At 36.9% G+C, this 22,884-nt stretch overlaps 1 protein-coding gene and 1 long non-coding RNA gene across 5 annotated transcripts in view; both read right to left on the bottom strand.

Moving 5' to 3' along the window:
• Nucleotides 1-22,884, bottom strand: part of PDE7A (phosphodiesterase 7A) — a 122,563-nt gene that overhangs the window by 64,092 nt on the left and 35,587 nt on the right. Inside the window, exon 1 of one of the 4 annotated variants that reach the window (XM_032296218.1) lies at nucleotides 5,260-8,284. The exons of 2 other annotated variants lie outside the window; for them this stretch is intronic. In XM_032296218.1, the coding sequence (XP_032152109.1) occupies nucleotides 5,260-5,304 (45 nt within the window). In that variant the 5' untranslated portion in view covers nucleotides 5,305-8,284. Of the gene's footprint in view, nucleotides 1-3,718; nucleotides 5,232-5,259; nucleotides 8,285-22,884 lie in introns of those variants that run through there. One more of the 4 variants, XM_032296217.1, reaches the window with a different exon arrangement.
• On the bottom strand, nucleotides 14,762-21,148 carry LOC116563559. Its single transcript, XR_004274456.1, has 2 exons — nucleotides 19,588-21,148; nucleotides 14,762-18,954 (listed from the first exon to the last, which is right to left on the bottom strand). It is a non-coding gene; the product is annotated as an uncharacterized LOC116563559 (long non-coding RNA).

Consider the following 22,884-nt stretch of genomic DNA (forward strand, 5'->3'; position numbering starts at 1 on the left):
AAATCATATAGAATACACACCTGGCAACATGCTTAAAGTGTCTTCCACTAATAGAACATCCTAAGGAAGCCTCCTGCAGTGTTTCATGGTAGTTATTCTGGAGCAAACAGCCACTGTTAAAAGGCACCACCCGGCTGGGCGCGGTGGCTCAAGCCTGTAATCCCAGCACTTTGGGAGGCCGAGGCAGGTGGATCACGAGGTCAAGAGATCGAGACCATCCTGGTCAACATGGTGAAACCCCGTCTCTACTAAAAATACAAAAAATTGGCTGGGCATGGTGGTGCGTGCCTGTAATCCCAGCTACTCAGGAGGCTGAGGCAGGAGAATTGCCTGAACCCAGGAGGCGGAGGTTGCGGTGAGCCGAGATCGCGCCATTGCACTCCAGCCTCGGTAACAAGAGCGAAACTCCGTCTCAAAAAAAAAAAAAAGGCACCACCCATAACTACTGTGCAAATCCCCTCCCCATGATATTTAGCTTACTATATTACAGAGGCCTCTCCTTAAAACCACCAATCTAGGGGTAAACCTAGTAGCCTAGGAAGGGCATATGTGGCAATAAATATTTCTATCAGCTACAGCAAATTAATGAAACTACAGATATTATGTAATAGCTTGTCATGACCTATCAATTTGCTGGTATCCAGTAATAACTTAGATAAATAACTTGTTAAAATAACTTTAAGCTGTTATCTCTAACAGTTCTCTTTAGGAGGATAGCTGACATTATTATTATGATGATTTTTGTAATGTAGGAAGGGTATTTACTACAACAGTTGCTATTTAGAAAGGTAAAAATCATATTTATCACTTCACATATTAAGAATTGTAAAAGACTGACCAATACTAGCTCTCTGTTAAATATCACAAAATAATATTAAGTCAAAAACTGGGTAATGCACATAGTCTAGACCATGCCATGGCATACTAAACTTATGAAGGTAATCATTTTAGCCTCATTTATAGAAGCACTAATTTAGATATTAAAATGGTACAGTCTGTATTAATCTTAGTTTGTTAAGCAAAAAAAGCAGAGTTTAATTTTAAAATAGCTACAAATTACATAGGGCTGTGCAACATATCCAAGTTACTCTATTCATTATAAGGTACTAATGTAAGTAAGGCTATTCTACAAATACTTAGTTTAAATGCTATACTGAACTACAAGACATAGCTTTACATCCTGAGTGATAATTCATTCCTCTACCCGCTTAAGAATTAAAATTAAAATGAATATTATTAAGTTCTCTCACTAGGTAGAATAGTCTAAGGTAGGTAGGCAGAATAATCTACAGGAACTCTTTTTGGAAAAAAAACACTATAAATTATGAGTTATAACAAAAATTTGACTTCTGTGTTAGAATCATGTTGTTTTAAAAATAATTATATCTACTTTTATATAAGACTGCTGCACTTGTAACAAAGATTTCTTTAAAGATTATCATTTTAAAAACCATATGCTACTAGAATTTTCTTGTTAATATCAGCAAAACAAATTTCATCAAAAATCCTGTGTCACACTGTCAGTCTCAGAGCTATCACCCACACTCCCACCTCACTTCACCAGTGAATGGAAATAACTGAGAAGCTTCTACTCGTGACTTTTCTAATTTAGCCATCCTGGGAACAGCTTGTAAAGCAAACTAGTATAGGTCAAAACATGGGCGAGGCTGAGCTAATCAGAAACTGACAGCAGCAGCATAAACAAGTTAAACTGTAAAGCACCAAAGGACCCACTGCCTCACTAGCAGGAGTTCTGAGTGTCCTAGTAAGACTCACCTTGAATCAGGGTGAATCATTCTTCCACAAAAGATTTGACTTGAAGGTAAATGATAAAAGGTGCAAAAGTTGTTCCCAGTATTAGTTAATACATAACTTTTAAAGATAGACATGTTTTATAACCCAGCAAAGATATTTTAAGTGCCATTGTTTTTATTTTGTTCCAAGTTTTCCACTAAATGATTTATTGAGCAAAAGCAAGTGCACTTCCATTACATGGTAAGAGTAATAATATATTAACTAACACTTGCTGTGGTCCTACCTTGTGCCAAAAAAATGTTCCAAGTGTTTTCACACGAAATCTCACTTAGCCCATACAAGATCTCTATACAGTAGTAGGCTTTATTAGTTCCATTTTGCAGATTCATAAACTGATGTTTAAAGGGCTTAAACAAAGGAGCACTGAATAAAATTTTTGGCAACATTACTGAAAAAAAAAATATAGCAAAAGATGAAGCCCAGCCAAAGTTGTGAAGTTCTTCTGACATAGCAAAATAAGCTTTTTCATAGTAGTCATCTTACTTACATATGCTAGAAAAACATGCTTGTACTTGAGTGGCTAAAGTACTTAAATATTGCACTGATCTACCAAATAGTATCCTTCCCATTTTCTTCCTTTTTAAAAGATTTAAAAAAAAAATAAAATATTCTTTTTGTTTAAAAACAATTTTATTTTTTGGTGGTCATTAAAAGAGTAAAGTCTAGAGGCTAGGTGCAGTGGCTCACATCTATAGTCTCAGTACTTTGGGAAACTGAGGCAGAAGGATTGCTTGAGCCCAGGAGTTTGAGACTAGCCTGACCAACATAAGACGACCTCATCTCTACAGAAAAAAAGAAAAAAAAAAAAAAACCTAACTAAAAAAGTAAAGTCTCTGAAAACACCCACAAGACAACCAATGTATTATTAACATTAACTTGACCTTCATTCAATAACTTGGCAAGTCAATCCTTTAAAAACGAGTAAATAGCTGTCAGTGCAACAAAATTAATTCTTAACTTTTAAAACACAAAGATTTTAAAATCTGAATATATTATTTTTCTTTAAGAGATTTCCTCAATCATAGTCACTAAGAAAAGAACACTTCAAGTTAAGAGATAATTATGCTTAAAATGTTATGTTTAAATGTGGAAAATTACATAGCAGGTATTAAAATCTTGCTTGAGAAAGAAAATTAACTTTATAGAAGCTTTGTTTCTTAGTTAAGTGGTGGCCTTAAAAATCAGTTTCTCAGACTAGAAAGACGAAAGCTGTGAGGTAGATGAACGATAAAATCATTTTTATAGAAGTATAGAAAAAATAATTTTAAATAGTATAATTTTAAATATTTTTACTTTCGTTTTAGACCCTGTCCAGATGGCAAATGGTTAGCTAGCATTCTATCAAGAATTTCTCAAGCCTGACGTTTAGAATTTAACTTCAAAATCCTACATTTATGTCAATATATTACAGATAAGGCATATATTTTAGCAATAGCAAGACCTTAAGGGAGACCATGATAGAGGGTGGTTTTTCATTTTTAAAAAGTTTATAACTGTTTAGAAATCCTCAAAATTATACTTGAAATACACAAGTGTTGTTAAATTTTCTGAGAGAATGTTTAAGATATGTATACCAAAAGTATAACTTAATTTTGTAATCTTAAAAATTAAACTTCTTTAGTCATAGAAACTTCTTTAAGGCAGTGATACTGAGGAATGCTGCTTTGATATTGAGGAAAGATGCTATAAAAAGCCCTTAAGAAGGAATCATGTGGGACAAGAATAAAAACTACAAGTAGTAAATTTAAGTCCTTTGGCAGACAGATGAAACTCACAGCTCTTTTAATCACAGAAATAAAAACTGAGGTAAAAGGGGAAGAAAATCGTCGAGCTACTTCATTCCTATCAAATATATAAACTAATAATGATGAATGTCACCATTCTAAAAATAAAGATGGCCTACCTTAGAGGTGATCCACTTGATAAGAACCAAAGCCAGACACCAGATCAATGTAATTCCCATTGGATCAATCAAAACCCCGCTGCATAATCTCTCTCTTCTACTAGGGAGCAAGGGAAACTTCTTAGGAGTCTAATAAATAACCAGCTGTCCTGAGGCAAAAGAGAGGGGACACTGACTGCCTTGGACCTCAAGCAGCTGCCTTCCAACAGTGATCACCTGACTCCTTTGGGAATGCACTACCCAGCCAGCCTTCTTACCCAGCGCATGCTTCATGCCACAACCCCAGGGTTAGGGTAGAACTGCCTAAGTAATGTTGGAAGAGGGGAGGGAAAAGACTTTAGTGAGCGCTGACCTAACAGTCTAACAAAATGAAGACAAAAGAGGCCTCAGGCTGGCCTCAAACACTTCTATAATCTTAGCACTAACAGAGTGCCTTAAAACAGCTTTCAAAAAATGTTTGGTAGTACTAAAAATGTCCTCATTCTTTTCACGTAGACCTGTTTCACAAGCATAGTGTCCTGTGACATTTTAAAATATTAATGCATTTTATTTCATCTTTTCAATTTTTAATTGAAATTTGTTCAACTTCTTATTTCTTTTAGAGATAGAACTGCTTTATGAATGTTAGAGGCTGTTTATCTATGCTACTTACAATTATGATTTGCTCATTTTTGACTTACTGAAAAAAAGCTAGTCTAATAGTGCATTTTCAAATAATTAAGGACATACTATTTTCAAGCCCTAACTGCAACCTAACTTATACTTTTGGTACAAATCTTGTTCTCATGGCTGTGAATGAGCTTTCTAATAACAAAGTGTGCCTCTATTCATCCACCTTCATGACCTAGAGGTTGCAGATAATACTGCTGAGAAAATGCCTTTTGTGAAACGTTAATTCAAGTATTCAGCAAATATTTATTAAGCTGCTAATATGTACCAGGCTCTGTATCAGATGGCAGGGATGTAAGCATCAAATAAAAGCAGACAAGGTTCCTGCCCTTGTGGTGCCTGCAATTTAGTCAAGAGTCTGCATTAATCAAATTATGTAAATAAACACAAAAGCGCAACTGTAACAACTGCTATGAAGCAGAGACAGGAAATGCCAACAAAACCTGAATCTGACCTAGTTAAGAGGTGAAGGACTTCTTCCAGAATCCCTAAAATGACGCTGAGATGAAATGTGATGGTGCAAAAACTGAAGACAGAAGATAGATCGTGCAGACAGAAGAACAGGCATGAGGGCCAAAGGGTGAGACAAAACCAAGCCCAGCAAGTCTGAGAGACAGAAAGACCAGGGCGGCTCAAGGGCAAGGAGGAGGAGCCAGATGCTGCTGCAGCCCTGGGGAGCAGAGGCCAGGCCCTACGTGGGCTACCTGGGGATGTCTTGTCTGAATTCCAATCTGCTAAACTACTTTAGCAGATTTTGCTTTTTAAAAAGACCACTTTGGTCAAGTATAGAGAGGTGGGGGTAGGGGATAGATGAGCTAGTTAGGCCACTGTTGCAGAGTTCCCACAGAGAGGTAAAGATAGCTTGGGCTCACTGAAGAAACACTCAGGAGTGACTGCAGTCCATGACAAGACATCATCCGATTATCAGTGTACACAAATGATGATCCTAAAATATTTGAAAAGAACACAAATGGTTCAAAAATAATGTCATTTTCATTACCTAATCCTCAGTGCAAAGAGTTTATTTAAAAGATAATTCAATTCCAGGCTTGTCAAAATGAAGTGTAAATTAAATCTATAGGTGTAAATCCAAATTTTCCTAACTTGAAACCATTCTTAACACATGGCCACAAACTTTTCACTTCTTGCTACAGAACTAACAAGCTGTAATACTAATCTTTGCACAAATCCAGATAACATTTTTATTTTTGCCATGAGACTAGCTTTAATATGAGACTGTCAAGGCCTCTGATTACTCTCTCTCCCAGTAAGGCTCTAGTAACCAAACTTGAAGGATGTCTGGGCATGGGACAGAGCAGCAGAATGTATCTCAGGCCAATGCGCAAGGGAAACGCTAGCGGTCATCTGTAAGAGGCTGCAGCCTGGGCCTTAGGCTTGCAGGTCATTCTCTGCCCTTCTGGCCTGGGCTATACACTTCAAATCAGCCTACTGCCTCGGTGCTTCGCCCAGGGATGCTACCCTTTCCTCCTTCACATTCTCTTCCTATCAACTGCTCAAAAACAGTCAAGTTTTGAAAAAGCAAATACAAGATGGTTATTTTTGGTACAATACTTAAAGAATCATAACTGAGATGAAGATTTAAAAAGAGGCAGTAAGAAGGGCAGTTCTAAAAGTCATCTCACTGAAATGAATTTCTATATAGATTATTTCTACCATCTCAAAACTCTACTGGGCTTAAAGTTGAGAGACTAGATTTATTTCCCAGCTTCAGTGCCATGAGCAAATCACCATTTCTCTGTGCCTTATTTTCCTCCCCTTCATGGGAGGTAAGTGGTATCTATAAATGAATAGCTAGCTTGTAGTGGACTCTCAACAAATTTTAGCTATATCAGAATTAAATTCCACTGTATTTGAAACCTAGAAATGAAAATGCCCTGACCACTCTAGCTTCACCTTAACTCTAGACCTAACTGCAATCACAAAGGTCCATGACGGGAACTTGTACTGTGTTTACAAGTGCACTAAGAAATCTTCTTTGGTCTTCAGCAGGACTGGGCTCTTGGCTTTCATTTCTCATGCTAGTTAATAGGTTGGCACCCTAAAATGGTTCCCCCAGCATCCACTTCCTAATTTCTATTAATGTCTGACATAGTAATACAGAAATAATCAAGACACAATACTTCAAGATCAGAACATTTCCTATTAGAACAGAAACAACTATTGAGTTTATGCCTAAAGTCATAAAGCCTTCATTGCTAATGACACATTTACATTACTCAAATCTTACAAAAATCTCAGGTTACAGTTTTTCTTAAAGTAGTAATCTCAGCTTTCTTAATGTCTCAACCTAATGGCTGTAAAACTTTTTCTTATTTTGAGATCTATTTAGTACTACTTATCTTGGTGATTTATAATCAAATTTTAACAATAAAATTTCAGTAAGATGATATAAAAACAAACACTGTTTCAACTTAGTATGAAATCTCTTTTACAATAAATATGCTTATAATTCAGATAATTCTCCTAAAAGTTTATTTTTCCTAAGTTGAATCATGTAGTTTATTATTCTATAAAGTTACCTCTTTTACATTAATAACAATTTGTAGTTGTCTCAAATCCTCTGTAAAACATGGCAAAGTAACAATAAAACAGGTGACTATTCTAGAAGAATTAATGCATAAGATACACCTAAACTTTCAAAAACAGAATTTTATACTATAAGAAGAAAGTACAAACCTCTTTACCTTTCTGGAGTTTATAAGGCTAATACCAGAAATTGAGTTAAAAGCAGACCTCACTATTTTGAGTGTGATCAATTGGAAAAAAAAAAAATGGCTCTGTTCATTGTTTCTTAGAGAAGTAAACCAAGAGAAAATTTTGTCCCTGGGGCTCTCTGCCACTCACAGGACACCTGTCAATCTTGGCAATAGCCTTCGGCTATCCATATAGAGACTCGGCATGTCCCTCTCTTGCCCAAATTAGGCTAACCTCATCTGCATTGACATCAGTGTCTATAATTTTGGAATCCCATCGACAGAAATAGCCTATCACAGAGTTCTTTATACAAATGTAGTGTCTGTAGAGAACTATAACCAAATTTATGACACAAAAAATGTGAACACTATAGTAAAAACCCTCCAACTGTGCTCTCATCGTTTTGAATCCCAGTCTACTTTAATAACAAGTAATAAATCAGAGTAAGGTTTTGGCTTATTTCTTTTACTAAAAACCAAGGCTTATTATTCTTCAAATGATATGAATTTTAAGTGACATGAAACTAAGAAAAAAGGTTCCATGACTGATAAAGTATTTAAAAGCTATGATACTATGGGAGTTTTGCCATTCAATTAAGACCTTTCTTAATATTGACTTAAGAGCTCTGAATTTTTTGTCATGTAGTATCCCAATATTTGATGAAAATGGCATGGAAATGATTCCTCCTAGAATAGAGAAGTTAAAAAAACACTTTGACACTTTATCAATAATTCAAGCATTTGGGTCCAGAAAACATCATCTTATGATACTAGAAGCACTTAGAAAAAAAATCTCTGGTGGCATTCTTAAGAACCAAATAGAGCTCCATGCTACAATTAGGAACACTCTTAGCTGAACAAACATACCCAGAGATAAAGCATTTGGGTGGAAATACCTTCCCACCCAATTCTTCAAACTAGTGTTAGAATTCTAAGGTAACTAACAGGACTCTGCACTGGATCTTGTCTTGTTCCACAGTTTATTTACTGGCATGTAGATCAGAAAAACATGTATCAAATCTGCATATGAAACACAAAGTGCATATCAACAGGCTGAATTACAAAAATTTTTAAAAATTAAAGGTATAACAATATGGTGAATTATAAAAATTTTAAAAAAGAATTGTCTGCATTTTGATACAAAATAAATTGCATACCTATAAAACAATGAAAATGTTTTAAAAGTTTTTTTTTTTAATTAAAAAAGCTAACATGTGTAAATTATAAATTAATCAGAGCTAATAAGCGAAGACAATCTCAGGAGACAATGGGGGCAGGTATGTTTCCAAATCAAGGATGCTCCACTATCCTCCATACAGGCCTTTGTGGATGATACATGCTTACATGACGTATTTTAATGTCAACAGGGATACAAAATAAGGAATACTTTTACAACTGAAGCTTTAGGCAAAGAAACAAAAAGAAAGACAGAATAGGTGTTAAACTGCTGTAACATAAAATAACCTAAGGAGAAGTTTAGCTTTATTCTGGGAAATTACATAAGGCAGAAGTAGGACCAGTGGGCGCAAGTTTGTTAAAAACAGAATTTGACTGTTACTTTCTAAGAACTTTCTACAGTTTCTTACAACTTTCTACAATTAGAATCATGTAAGGATCTGCCTCAAATAGGCCTCTGTCCAGGAGCTTGAGGGGTAGGCTAGAACAAATGACTTTCAAGGTCTCTGCCAATTCTAAGGCTCTACAGTACTATAACTGAGAGCTTATAAGTGCTTATAGGCCAACACTTTTAATTTTAAAGTTTAAACTTAAGGCAAACTTGGACCAAATCATGACAAATTTTTGTACTAGTAATCTTTTAAACTCTTTTTTTTTTTTTTTTTTTGAGACTGAGTGTCACTCTGTGGCCCAGGCTGGAGTGCAATTGTGTCATCTCGGCTCACTGCAACCTCTGCCTCCCAAGTTCAAGTGATTCTCCTGCCTCAGGCTCCTGAGTTGCTGGGATTACAGGCACATGCCGCAACACCAAGCTAATTTTTTTTTTTTTTTTTTTTTGTATTTTTAGTAGAGACAGGGTTTCACCATGTTGGTCAGGCTGGTCTCGAACTCCTGACCTTGTGATCAGCCAGTCTCAGCTTCCCAAAGTACTGGGATTACAGGCGTGAGCCACAGTGCCCAGCCTGTACTAGTAATCTTAAAATGCTCTCACTTACAACTCTTGTGAAATGAAAAATGGAAATATTCTTTTTCCATACACAAAAGATAAATAAGATTAGTACAACATAAATGTATCTTCTTCAATTTAATAATGAAATAAGTATTTCTAAGAAAACTACTGTTATCAAAAGCTCCTCAATGGGACAGTGCACCCACCACCACACCCCACATGAGATTAAGCCACATTAACTTCCTCAAAACTACTATGGCAACTAAGTGGTTACAGTGTTTATCGTGAAAGATACTTTTTTTAATGAGACTGATTTGTAGGTGAAGAGAAAAAACTTCATCTATAAGTAATATTATAAACAGACCAATACTTGTAGGCAAATATAAATATATAAATAGTTATAACATAGACATTAAAGGAAAAAATACCAATCTTGGCAGAAATAGGACAAATTTAAAAAGAAGACTTCTAGGGCCGGGCACAGTGGCTCACGCCCACAATTCAGCACTTTGAGAGGCCAAGGTGGACAGATCACGAGGTCGAGAGTTCGAGACCAGCCTGGCTAACAAGGTGAAACCCCGTCTCTACTAAAAATACAAAAATTAGCTGGGTATGGTGGTGCGCACCTGTAGTCCCAGCTACTTGGGAGGCTGAGGCCAAAGAATCACTTGAACCTGGGAGGCAGAAGTTGTGGTGAGCTGAAATCATACCACTGCAGTCCTGCCTGGAGACAGAGTGAGACTCCATCTCAAAAAACAAAACAAAAACAAGTAAGAGTTCTGAATAAGGATGGCAACTGTCTATAATTGCCTCCCTCTCCAAACCAGAGCGAAAGTCTGAAAATTTTCTTTAGTGTACTCGGGGCATTTTGAATTGTACAATTTCATCTCCACATACAACATTGCAAAAGGGAGAGATACACACACAGAGATTGAAATCTTCACTGTGTTAAGCACAAGGGAAATAATGTGAATAAGACACAGTTCTTGTCCTCACACAGCTTAGGTTTTTATGGGGGCTACATACAATCAGAATAACAAGTAATTACAATTACATGTAAATGCAGAGTGCTATGAGTATCAAGTATGACGATTAACCCAGGATTTGGTAACATCAAGGAAGACTATGAGGAAAAATGGGACAATGTAATCTCATCATTAAAAATAATGAATAAGAGCTTGTCAGGTACAGGCAGTAGGGAAAAGAGCCTCACGCAGAAAAAGCAGTATGTACAAATTATCAGAGGTGAGCTAAATCTTGGCCAATTAAAAACATAAACAAGGTTCAATCAATTATAAGGTAACTGGTACAGGACTAGCTCTCCTACTATATAAACAACTAAAAAGTTAAGCTTTCAGAATGAAATATGTGAAAAATTGTTTTCAGATGTTAGCAAGTACTGCAGGACTTTGATTCCTGAGAGAAGGATAAAAACCAAGGTAAGCCCTAACATTGCCCAGACTCCTTCCCAAAGGCATTCGCCAAACGTGAAACTGAAACAGGGCAATCTTGCAGAGCACAGCTGTCTCACAAAGCTAAGGAGACAGAGACTGCAGCTCAGGGAGGCTGAGGTACCTAGAATTTGAAGGGCTGAATGCCAGAGAAGAGGAAGCAGTGAGGACAATGAACTCCAGTAGTCTGCGGGTGGGTCCCCTTGAATCTTTGGCTGAATACTAAGCTGGGTGTGTATAGGATGAGACTCCATGAGGCCAGAAAAATAATAACTACCAGGGGAACAACACTAGGAGAGTTCAGAATCTCAACCACAGAGAAGAGACCTACAGAATACCTGGGACATTCCATAGAGATTCCAGAAATGCTATACCTTAGGAGGAGGGTAAAACCAGTCCATCAGTGTAGAAAGTTGTACTGGAAACACTAATAGAACTTACAGTTAGTCTAAAGGGATCAGGTGGATCTGCAAGTCACTAAATTGCCTACCAGATCAAAACATAATATTCTTTAAAGGATGACAAATCAAAAATTACAAATTAGGAGAAAAAATAAGAAAATGTGACCTCAAAATTGGGGTGGAGGGGCGGGTTCAATAAAAACAAACCCCTAAATGATTAATAGAATTGGTAGACAAATACTTCTTAAATGTTACTGTAAATAAGTCCAAAAATTCAAAAGAAAACATGTACACAATGAAAAAAAGAAACTTAAAAAAATGGATCATCTATAGCTGAAAAATACAGTATCTATACTAAGAAATTCACATTTGGGCTTAAAAGCAAACAAAACACAATATAAGAAAAGATTAATGGAAATTACCTAACCTGATGCACGCAGAGAGAAAAAACAAAACAAAACAAAAACAACTACAGTAAAAAAGAATCCGAACCCCGTGAGCCTGCTGGACAACATCAAGTTGTCTCATGTGGAGTAACTAGACTCCCAAAGGGAACATAAAAGATAGCAAACATACTTGAAGCAAAAAGACCAAGTATTTTTCTCATTTGACAACAACTATCAATCCATAAGTCAAAGCAGTTTAAGTGAACTCTAAACATAAAAAAACCAACCACAAAGAAAATTATACGTAGATACATAGCAACCAAATGCTGAAAATCAATGGATAGCAAATGCTGACAGTGACATTACAAGAAAATAAAACCATAGACCAATATCCCCTATAAACACAGATAAAACAATCATTAAGAAAATATTAGTAAATCAAATTCATTAATATATAAAAAGGAAATACGTTATGAGAAGTGGATATTATCCTAGGAATCTAAAAATAATTTAGCATTCAAAGAAAAAATAAATGTAATTTAACATTAATAGAACTAAGAAAGAAAAATACAATCAGTTGAATTGATAAGACAAATGCATTTGACAAAATTCAATAGTCATTTATGATAAACAATCTTAATAAACTAAGAATAAAAGAAAATTTCTTCACCTATAAAGGACATCTATTAAAAAAAAAAAAATCTGGCTGGGTGCAGTGGCTCATGTCTGTAATCCCAGCACTTTGGAAGGCTGAGGTAGGTGGATCACAAGGTCAGGAGATAGAGGCCATCTTGACCAACATAGTGAAAACCCGTCTCTACTAAAAATACAAAAATTAGCTGGATATAGTGGCATGTGCCTGTAATCCCAGCTACTTGGGAGGTTGAGGCAAGAGAATCACTTGAACCAGGGAATCAGAGGTTGCAGTGAGCCAAGATGGCACCACTGCACTCCAGCCTGGTGATGAAGTGAGACTCTGTCCAAAAAAAAAAAAAAAAAGCCATAGCCATCATTGTACTTAACAATGCTTTTGCCCTAAGATCACAAGCAAAGCAAGGATGTTTGCTCTACCACTTCAACATGGTACTGAAAGTCAGAGCCATTAAATACATTAAGACCAAAAAAAGAAAAAGCATCAGGCATGTAAATTGGGAAAGAAGAAAAAACTGTCTTTTGTGCAGACATGACTGTCTATGTAGAAAATCCTAAAGACACTACAAAAGAACTACTAGAACTAATACAGCTTAATACAGTCAATAGATACAAGGTCAATATAAAAAAAATATACTGTATTTCTACATATTAGTAAAATATGATTGGAAAATGAAAATTTAAAAATACCACTTGCAATCATAACCACAAACATAAACTACTTAAGGATAAATTTAATAGGATATGTGAATGATCCATACAATGAAAACTATAAAACACAGTATGGGGTTGAATTGTGTCTCCCCAAAAGATATGTCAAAGCCCTAACCCCAGGGGGCCTGTAAATGTGACCTCACTTGGAAACAGGGTTTTTGCAAATGTAATCAAGTTAAGATGAGGGCATACTGTGTTAGTGTGGGCTCTAAATCTAATGACTGGTGTCGTTCTAAGAACAGGGAAACTTTGACACAGACACAGAAACACACAGGAGAGAAGGCCATGTGAAGATAGAGGCAAAAATTGGAGTGATTTATTTGTAAGCCAAATAACACCAAGGATTGTTAGCAACCACTAAAAAGGAGCTAGAAGAGGCAACTGCCTCCTGGGAACAAGGCCTTGCTGACACCTTGATTTCAGACTCCCAGCCTCCAGAATTGTCAGACAGATAATTTCTGTTGTTTTAAGCCACTGAGGCTTGGATGCTTTGTTTTAACAGCCCTGGGAAACTAATACATGTGTTTACAGATTGGTAGACTCAAAACTGTCAATTTTGGAAGACTCGATATTGTCAATTTTCCCTAAATTGTTCCATAAATTTAATGCAGCCTCAAATCCCAGCAGGCTTTTTTTTTTTTTTTTTTTTTTTTTAAGAAATTTGATGCTCAACAAAAGCACCAGAGTAATTCAAGGGAAAGTATAGTAGTGTTTTCAATAAATGACACTGGAAAACTATATAAATATTTTTAAAATGAATCTCAACACTCAATCTCATGCCATACAAAAAATTGAAAATGAATTTTATATTTAAACATAAGGACTAAAATAATAAAATTTCTAAGAAAATGTACGAGAATATATCCATAATCTAGGGTTAAGTAAAAATTTCTAGACACAAGAACACTAATCACAAAAGAGAAAAATGTGTTAATTAGATTTCACTAAAACTAAAAATCTCTGTTGTTCAAAACACAGTGTTAAGGTATAAAAAGGCACAGACTCAAAGAAAATATCTGTAATACGTAAGTCTGATAAAGAACTTGTTATCAAAATAAGGCAGAAAAGAATTTGTATCCAGAAATACATAGGTTCATGCAATTCTCCTGCCTCAGCCTCCTAAGTAATTGGGACTACAGGCAGGCACCACCATGCCCAGCTAATTTTTGTATTTTTAGTAGAGATAGGGTTTCACTATGTTGGCGAGGCTGGTCTCGAACCCCAGATCTCAGGTGATTCACCCGCCTTGGCCTTCCAAAGTGCTGGATTACAGGTGTGAGCCACTGTACCAGACCATATTTAAAACTTAATAAGACAAATAACTTAATAAGACAAACACCCCAATTTAAAAATACAACCTAAAGATTTAAACAGATAAGTCATAATAGAAGATACACAAATAGCCTATATGCATATGAAAAGATTCTTAACGTATTTACTCATCAGATAAATGCAAACTACTGTACAAGATACTATCACACATCCACAAGAATGGCTAAAATTGAAAACTAATAATATCGAGTGTTGACAAGGATATGGAGCAATAGAATGCTCATACTAATGCAAATATGTATCTGAAAAATAACTTGAACACAAATGTTCATACCAGTTTTATTCCTAAAAGTCAAAGCTGGTAACAACATAAGCATTCAACAACTGATAATGGATAAGTAAATTGTGGCATATCCACACAAGAGAATACAACTCAGCAATAAGATGGTGCAAACTACTGATACATGCAATGATATAAATACATATCAAAAACACTGAGCTAAGTGAAAAAAAGCCAGGGGGAAAAAAGTACACTCTATGATTCCATTTATGTGAAGTTCTAAACAGGAAAAACTAAAGGAAAAAAGTACACTCTATGATTCCATTTATGTGAAGTTCTAAACAGGAAAAACTAATCAATAGTGCTAGAAGTCAGATCAGTGGTTACCTGGGGCAGAAGTTGGGGGGAACCTGTGGCAAAGGGCCCCAAAATAACTTTTTGGAGTGACTAAAGAGTACAATATCTTGATTGTAGTACTAGTTGCATGAGTGTACCTGCTTGTTAATCAAACTGTATGTATATTATCCCTCAAAAAATTGAATTTCATAAAGAGAAGCAAAATCCATCCCACCCTCCATTCCCACAGGAAATTTAACATAATTATTAATAGAATTCACAGTTAAATTGGGAGGGACGAGAAAGTTGAGACCAGAGAAGTAATCAAAACTGTCAACCGTAACATGGAGTCTGAATTGCATGCAAAGACAAAGGAAAGTCACCAAGAGGTTTCATCGAGGAGATTAATACACAAATTGCATTTTAGAACAAATACTCTTGGTCCCAGAGTGGAACGGATTAACACAGTGGAAGACTTCAGTCTTTAGGGAGATCTGTAAGAAAGTTACTGCCTTAATCCAGAAAAGAAGATGGTCTAGACCAGGGTAGTTGACAGGAGAATAGAGAAATGTGATTAAGATTTAAGAAGTTGATTGGCTTTAAGGTTTCAGGAGAGGTTAAGTGCCTGGACATGAAGGACAACTAAGTGGAAATGTTCGCTCGTGGCTGAGCATGGGTCTCAAGGCTTGGAAAGAGAGCTGGGCTGGAGAGAGGGACTTGGAGTAATCCTCTACCAATCAAGACTGGTAAGTAGGATTACCCAAGAAGAGGAGAGAAAATGGCTAAAACCAAAACCTCACAGACAGAAAAGGACTGGGAGCGCCAAAGGCTAAAAACTTACAAATGTAACTAATCAAACTAAAGAGCAGCCTCCTGAAGACAGCTATGTTTTCAAACAGAACAGTGAGTCCTTAGACTCCCTTTTTTAGGGACTTGCAAAGGAAAATCCTTAAGTTCCTTCAAGGGAAATTCCAGGCATCTATCTGGCCCCAAAGGTTAACTACTTTACTTGTTAAACAAGGTAATCGTAGTTTAAAACAATAGCCAAGGAAGTTAAAGCTCCAGAGATGTTTGCTTTCCCTACAGAAACTAAAAATAACATCTGAACATATGTCCCTGAACTGTCTCTCAGAGGCTCAGACCCCACTGAGGACCTCCACCTAACAGATCCACTGACACCTGGAGTCCAGGTAAGGGGAAAGTGAAAACTAAACTTTATAACTCACTTTTTATTCTAAGTTTCTTTCTGTAGCACTTGGGGAAAGTCACACCCCCAGCCAGTTAACATTTTTTCTACTGACTTCAAATTTTTAAACAAACCTTCTCTTCCTTAACTAATGGCAAATCAGAAGATCTTTGAATCTACCTACAACATGTAAGCCCCTGCTTCAAGATATCTCAACCTTTTAAACTTAAACCAACGTGTTACCTCCCTGTACTGATGTATGATTTTTGCCTGTAGCTTCTGCTTTCCTGAAACTTACCCTGCATTTAAAAATCCTTGCCTGCAAGCTACCCAGGAGGCGAGGATTTAAGCATTTAGCTGCTGGTCCTCCCTACTTAGCACTCTGCAGTAAACACCTACTGCTGTGTTCCTCCCTGTGGGTATTTGGTTTTACTGTGCCAGGTGAGTGGGCCCCAGTTTGGTTCCATAACATTCTCTCTCACACACATACATACCAATAACATTCCTCTCCCTCTCACACCTCAGTAAGGTTAAAAACAGAAAGAAGCCACTTTGAATACAATATGAAAAGAAAGTGACAAGAAGGCCCTTGCTCAACAAACATCAAACAGAATCTCCTTTTAGGACTTCAAGTTTATTCCAGTGCTAGGCTAGAAAAAGAACATTAGGTTCAAACCCTCTCCATCCCACAACCTGCTCCTTTAGTACCTTCAGAAGATGAAAGCAAGCTATTGCAGCTAACATCAAAAATTCTTTCATTCAAATCTAAAACAGACATGGAACAGACACTGACTTAGCAGTCAAAAATACATGGTGACAGAATCAGGTACAGTCCTGCACCCCTTTTGTCCCAGCTACTCGGGAGGCTGAGGCAGGAGGACCACTTGAGCCCAGAAATTTAGGCTGCAGTGGTCTGATCGCACTTTTGACTAGTGACTCCACTCCAGCCTGCGCAACATAGTGAGACACTCCAAACTGTACAAAAAATAAAAAGACACTAACCAAAACAAAATCTGTGTTCTGATTATTATTATTTACTGGGTGGAGTGAATGAATCTGTTTTGCAAAGTCTCTAAGAATGCTTCCATTTCCAACAATGGGCTAGTTTAGAGACCCAACTCTACCACCGAAAACAACTAAAAATGCTGGAAAATATTGAAAACATCTGAAATGAATCCATGAGCAGTTAAGAAAATAAGTAATCTGGCAAAAACAGTAAAACCAGGAATGCAACAAGTAATCAAAGTACTGAAGCTGGCTTTCACCTCAATGTCAAATTAAAGTGGGTGAACCTGAGTTTTAGGATTTTCACAAACCTCATGGGTCAATGGAACAAAAAACAACAAAGCCCAGGATCTGGCCAAAGTATGGAGCACCTCCCAGTAACTCTTCCTAATGGAGTACAATGAGCATTAATTATTACATTCAACACTCATTTTACAAAAACAGCTTGAGTCAAAAATAAATAAATAGAAAGAAATAATATATAGCTTGAGTTAAATCATATGCAATTTGATAACCATCAGTTAGGAGAACATGATACAAATTTATGCAGGTTGGCAAAAAGATAGTCATCTCTTGGATTTGCTACCCATTTTGATGAACTTAATTGCAAAGGCAATTAAGACTAACTGCAATGCAACTTAAGGAACTCTAACTAGAACAATATATAAAAAGCAGTTTAGTAAGATTCAGAAAAAGCTATTTTCTCTTAACACCATTTGTTTACATTTAATAAAGTAAGAGAACACGAAGCCTTCTGTATTTAGCATATGTAATTATAACACTTTGTTTAAAATAGAAGAGACAAAGAATTAAGACAGCAAAAATAACTTAATTTGCATTGAAGTACATGGTACTTCTTGTTCAAAAGAAATTCATTTATAATCAACACTCTACAAAGAAATTTAAAAGTTAAGCCATATCATCTGACATCACAAAACTTTCTCATTAAAAAAATACTTTGTTCACAGACATAGAAAGTAGAACAGAGGTTATCAGAGGCTGGGGAGAGCAGGGAATATCAAGTTATTGTTTAAGGGGTACAGAATTTCTGTTTGGGATGATAAAAAAGTTGAGGAAATTTATAATGGTGATCACTGAACAACATTGTGAATGTACTTAATGCTACCCAAATTGTGCACTTCTAAATCGTTAAAATGAAAAGTTTTACGTTAGGCATATTTTACCACAATAAAAACAACGCAAAAGAAAAAAATATTTTCATGTAATTCATTAAAGTTAGAAATTCTCTCTAGTCTGAAATTCATGCAAACAAATATGCTCTTAAAATTGGACCAGGGGAGCACTACCTTTGGTCATCCGATCACTGATTCAAATCCAGTGTTTACTCTTCCTAACTACAGAGTCTTGATACAAGTTATATTTTAAACCTCAGTTTTCTCCACCAGGATAATGAAAAAGTACCTGAACACAGTTGTTACAGGATTAAAATAGATAGTGATAATATTCATAAAGATAATCCAGGAAGATAATCAAGGTGTTTTTATCCAGTTTTCTCCCAAGTCCAAATAAAGTCATCAACTAAAATTTGCAAACCTTAAAAATCATCTCTCTTTAACTAGTATGATATAGTTTGGGTATTTGTCCCTACCCGATCTCATGTTGAGATGTAATCCCCCATATCTGAGGTGGAGTCTGGTGGGAGGTGTTTGGATCATGGGCGTGGATCCCTGATGAATGGCCTAGACCATCCCCTTGATGATAAATGAGTGTTCTGAGTTCACTCATCTGGTCGTTTAAAAGTGTGTGGCAGTGTGGCAAACCATCATAGCACATGTATACCTACGTAACAAACCTGCACATTCTGCACATGTATCCCAGAACTTAATTTTTTAAAAAAATGTGTGGCACTTTCCCTTCCCCACCCACTCTCTCTCTCTCTCACTTGCTCCTGCTTTTACCACAGGATGTGCCTGTTCCCCTTTGCCTTCTGCCATGATTGAAAGCTCCCTGAGGCTTCACTAGAAGCCAAACAGATGTCAGCACCACGCTTCCTATAAAGCCTGCAGAACCGTGAGCCAATTAAATCTCTTTTCTTTTTTTTTTTTTTTGAGACGGAGTTTCACTCATGTTACCCAGGCTGGAGAGCAATGGCGCGATCTCGGCTCACCGCAACCTCCGCCTCCTGGGTTCAGGCAATTCTCCTGCCTCAGACTCCTGAGTAGTTGGGACTACAGGCATGCGCCACCATGCCCAGCTGATTTTTTGTATTTTTAGTAGAGACGGGGTTTCACCATGTTGACCAGGATGGTCTTGATCTCTTGACCTTGTGATCCACCCGCCTCGGCCTCCCAAAGTGCTGGGATTACAGGCTTGGGCCACTGCGCCCGGCCCTTTTTTTTTATTTTTATTTTTATTTTTGAGACGGAGTTTCACTCTTGTCCCCCAGGATGGAGTGCAATGGCGTAATCTTTGCTCACTGCAACCTCCGCCTCCCAGGTTCAAGTGATTCTACTGCCTCAGCCTCCCAAGTAGCTGTGATTACAGGCACCCACCACCATGCCTGGCTAATTTTTTTTTTTTTTTTTTTGTATTTTTAGGAGAGACCAGGTTTTGACATGTTGGCCAGGCTTGTCTCGAACTCCTGACCCCAGGTGATCCACTGACCTCATCCTCCCAAAGTTCTGGGATTACAGGTATGATACTGTGCCTGGTCTAAACCTTTTTTCTTTATAAATTTCCCCGTCTCAGGTTATTTCTTTGTAGCAAAGCAAGAATAGCCTAATACACAGTGCTTTGATAATATATTCAGGTATATCAACGATTTGACTCAATTCTTTAAAATGATTTCTGCATCTCTAAAGAGCAGACATGACTCAACCTTGTTCCTTTTGCTCCCATTTAAATGGCCAGCTTCTCTAAGTTACAGCAAGAGACAGACATGGTATTTTAAAAGGAAGTAAACTGAAGATTCATTATCAAGTAAAAGTTTGACCACAGTGCTCCCCTTTTCAAGTTTTGGCTAGCCAGCACTTATGGTACTCAACGTAAGAGTCAATTTTCAGTCATCTGCATCAACAATTAGGCATGCATTTACATATGTGAAACCAGTCAGAAATTTCCCCAAGTGTTTCAGAGTCTAAATCACAAATTTACTTTTAGGAGACAAGACATGGCCAGCATAGGTAGTGTTTAATCTTTTGAAGAATGACAAATCCCTTTTAATGGAAAAATAGCTTACACACACCCACATGATAGACCTTCTTCTTCTGGTAACCACTGACTGAGAAAAGCACAAAATAACATTATTGTGCTTTTTTCACAATTATTATTTTTTATTCACAAATAATATTATTGTGAATTTATGTTTAAATGGATTTAATTCATCACAACAGTATTTATATTTAAAATATGCTTGTATATATGTAAGAGGTTTTTTTAAGTTTACTGTTTGAAATATACATGAATTCATGAAGCTCCCGTCAATTACCAAATTCTCTTGGGATTTGTCACCAGCAGTTGGGAACATAGGACAGAAGATAAGACTGGAAGAACAAACCAGCAGAGGCAAAGTGTGTGTATATGCATACATCCCTTCCTGCACCTCCCCTACACACATACATGCACACTTTAGAAAAAATATGCATCATTCAGTATACCAACATATCTCTTTTAATATGCTGATATAATTCAAACTAATATAACAAAAATCTGTATGACCAAGGTTTAAAAAAGGACACAACAAAGAACACACGATATTTAACCCTTATCAAATTATATACACCAGCACTTTACCACACATCCTTCTCTAGCCAACAGCATGATATTTTGTAATACAAAGACAGAATATCATTTTTAAAGTATCTCTCATGGTACAAACTTAATTCTAATATTTCATTTTTCACCTTAAACCTACCCTATTTTCAGCCAAATAATTATTCATGATTTCCTGAACATGGCTTAGGCATTACCACTGCCATACTTTTACCCAATTTATTTCCTCATCTAGAATGAATTCCCTCCCTCCCAAGAAAGTCGTGTCAACTTTAACATCTCTAACACGGAGGTACAAAGAGAAAAATGAAATTCAGTCATATTTGGACACCAGAATTGCACACCAGAATTGCTTATTTCAAGATTTACTGGAGAAGCTTTAAAACCCCCAAAGTAACCACTGCTCAATGAAATAAGAGAGGACACAAACAGATGCAGAAACATTCTATGCTCATGGTTAGGAAGAATCAATATCGTGAAAATGGCCATACTCCCAAAGTAATTTACAGATTCAACGCTATCCTCATCAAGCCACCAATGACCTTCTTCACAGAACTGGAAAAAACCACCTTAAACTTCATATGGAACCAAAAGAGAGCCTGCATAGCCAAGTCAATTCTAAGCAAAAAGAACAAAGTGGGAGGCATCACACTACTGGACTTCAAGCTATAATACAAGGCTACAGTAATCAAAACAGCATGGTACTGGTACCAAAACAAGAGATATAGACCAATGGAACAGAACAGAGGCCTCGGAGGCAACACCACACATCTACAACCATCTGATCTTTGACAAACCTGACAAAAACAAGCAATGGGGAAAGGATTCCCTGTTTAATAAGCGGTGTTGGGAAAACTGGCTATCCATGTGCCGAAAGCAGAAACTGGACCCCTTCCTGACACCTTACACTAAAACTAACTCCAGATGGATTAAAGACTTAAACATAAGACCTAACACCATAAAAACCCTAGAAGAAAATCTAGGCAAAACCATTCAGGACGTAGGTGTAGGCAAGGACTTCATGACCAAAACACCAAAAGCATTGGCAACAAAAGCCAAAATAGACAAATGGGACCTAATCAAACTCCACAGCTTCTGCACAGCAAAAGAAACAGTCATTACAGTGAACTGGCAACCAACAGAATGGGAAAAAAATTTTTGCAATCTACCCATCTGACAGAGGGCTGATATCCAGAATTTACAAAGAACTAAAACAGATTTACAAGAAAAAAATAAGCCCATTCAAAAGTTGGCAAAGGATATGAACAGACACTTTACAAAAGAAGACATACATGAGGCCAACAAACATGAAAAAATGCTCATCATCACTGGTCATTAGAGAAATGCAAATCAAAACTACATTGAGATGCCATCTCACACCAGTTAGAATGGTGATCATTAAAAAATCTGGAGACAACAGATGCTAGAGAGGATGCGGAGAAATAGGAACACTTTTACACTGTTGGTGGGAGTGTAAATTAGTTCAACCATTGTGGAAGACAGTGTGGCGATTCCTCAAGGATCTAGAAATAAAAATTCCATTTAACCCAGCAATCCCATTACTGGGTATATATCCAAAGGATTATAAATCGTTCTACTATAAGGACACATGCACACGAATGTTCACTGCAGCACTGTTTACAATAGCAAAGACCTAGAACCAACCCAAATGTCCATCAATGATAGACTGGACAGGGAAAATGTGGCACATATACACCATGGAATATACTATGCAGCCATAAAAAATGATGAGTTTGTGTCCTCTGTAGGGACATGGATGAACCTGTAAACCATCATTCTCAGCAAACTGTCACAGAACAGAAAATCAAACACCGCAGGTTCTCACTCATAGGTGGGTATTGAACAATGAGAACACATGGACACAGGGAGGGGAGCATCACACACTGAGGTCTGTTGGGGGGAAATAGGGGAGAGACAGCATAGTGAGAAATGCCTGATACAGGTGATGGGGAGGAAGGCAGCAAATCACACTGCCATGTGTGTACCTATGCAACAATCTTACATGTTCTTCACATGTACCCCCAAACCTAAAATGCAAAAAAACAAAACAAAACAAAACAAAAGTACTAATTTGAGAAAGATGAAACTTTCATTTTGTTGCTGTTTTTTTTATGGAGACAAGAGTCTCCTTCTATCACCCAGGCTGGGGTGCAGTGAAGCAGTCTCGGATCACGGCAACCTCTAACTCCTGGGTTCAAGCTAGTCTCCTGCCTCAGTCTCCTG

Source organism: Sapajus apella, unplaced genomic scaffold (assembly GCF_009761245.1).
Source record: "Sapajus apella isolate SASKATOON/1434 unplaced genomic scaffold, GSC_monkey_1.0 scaffold35, whole genome shotgun sequence".
Classification (NCBI taxonomy): Eukaryota; Metazoa; Chordata; class Mammalia; order Primates; family Cebidae; genus Sapajus; species Sapajus apella.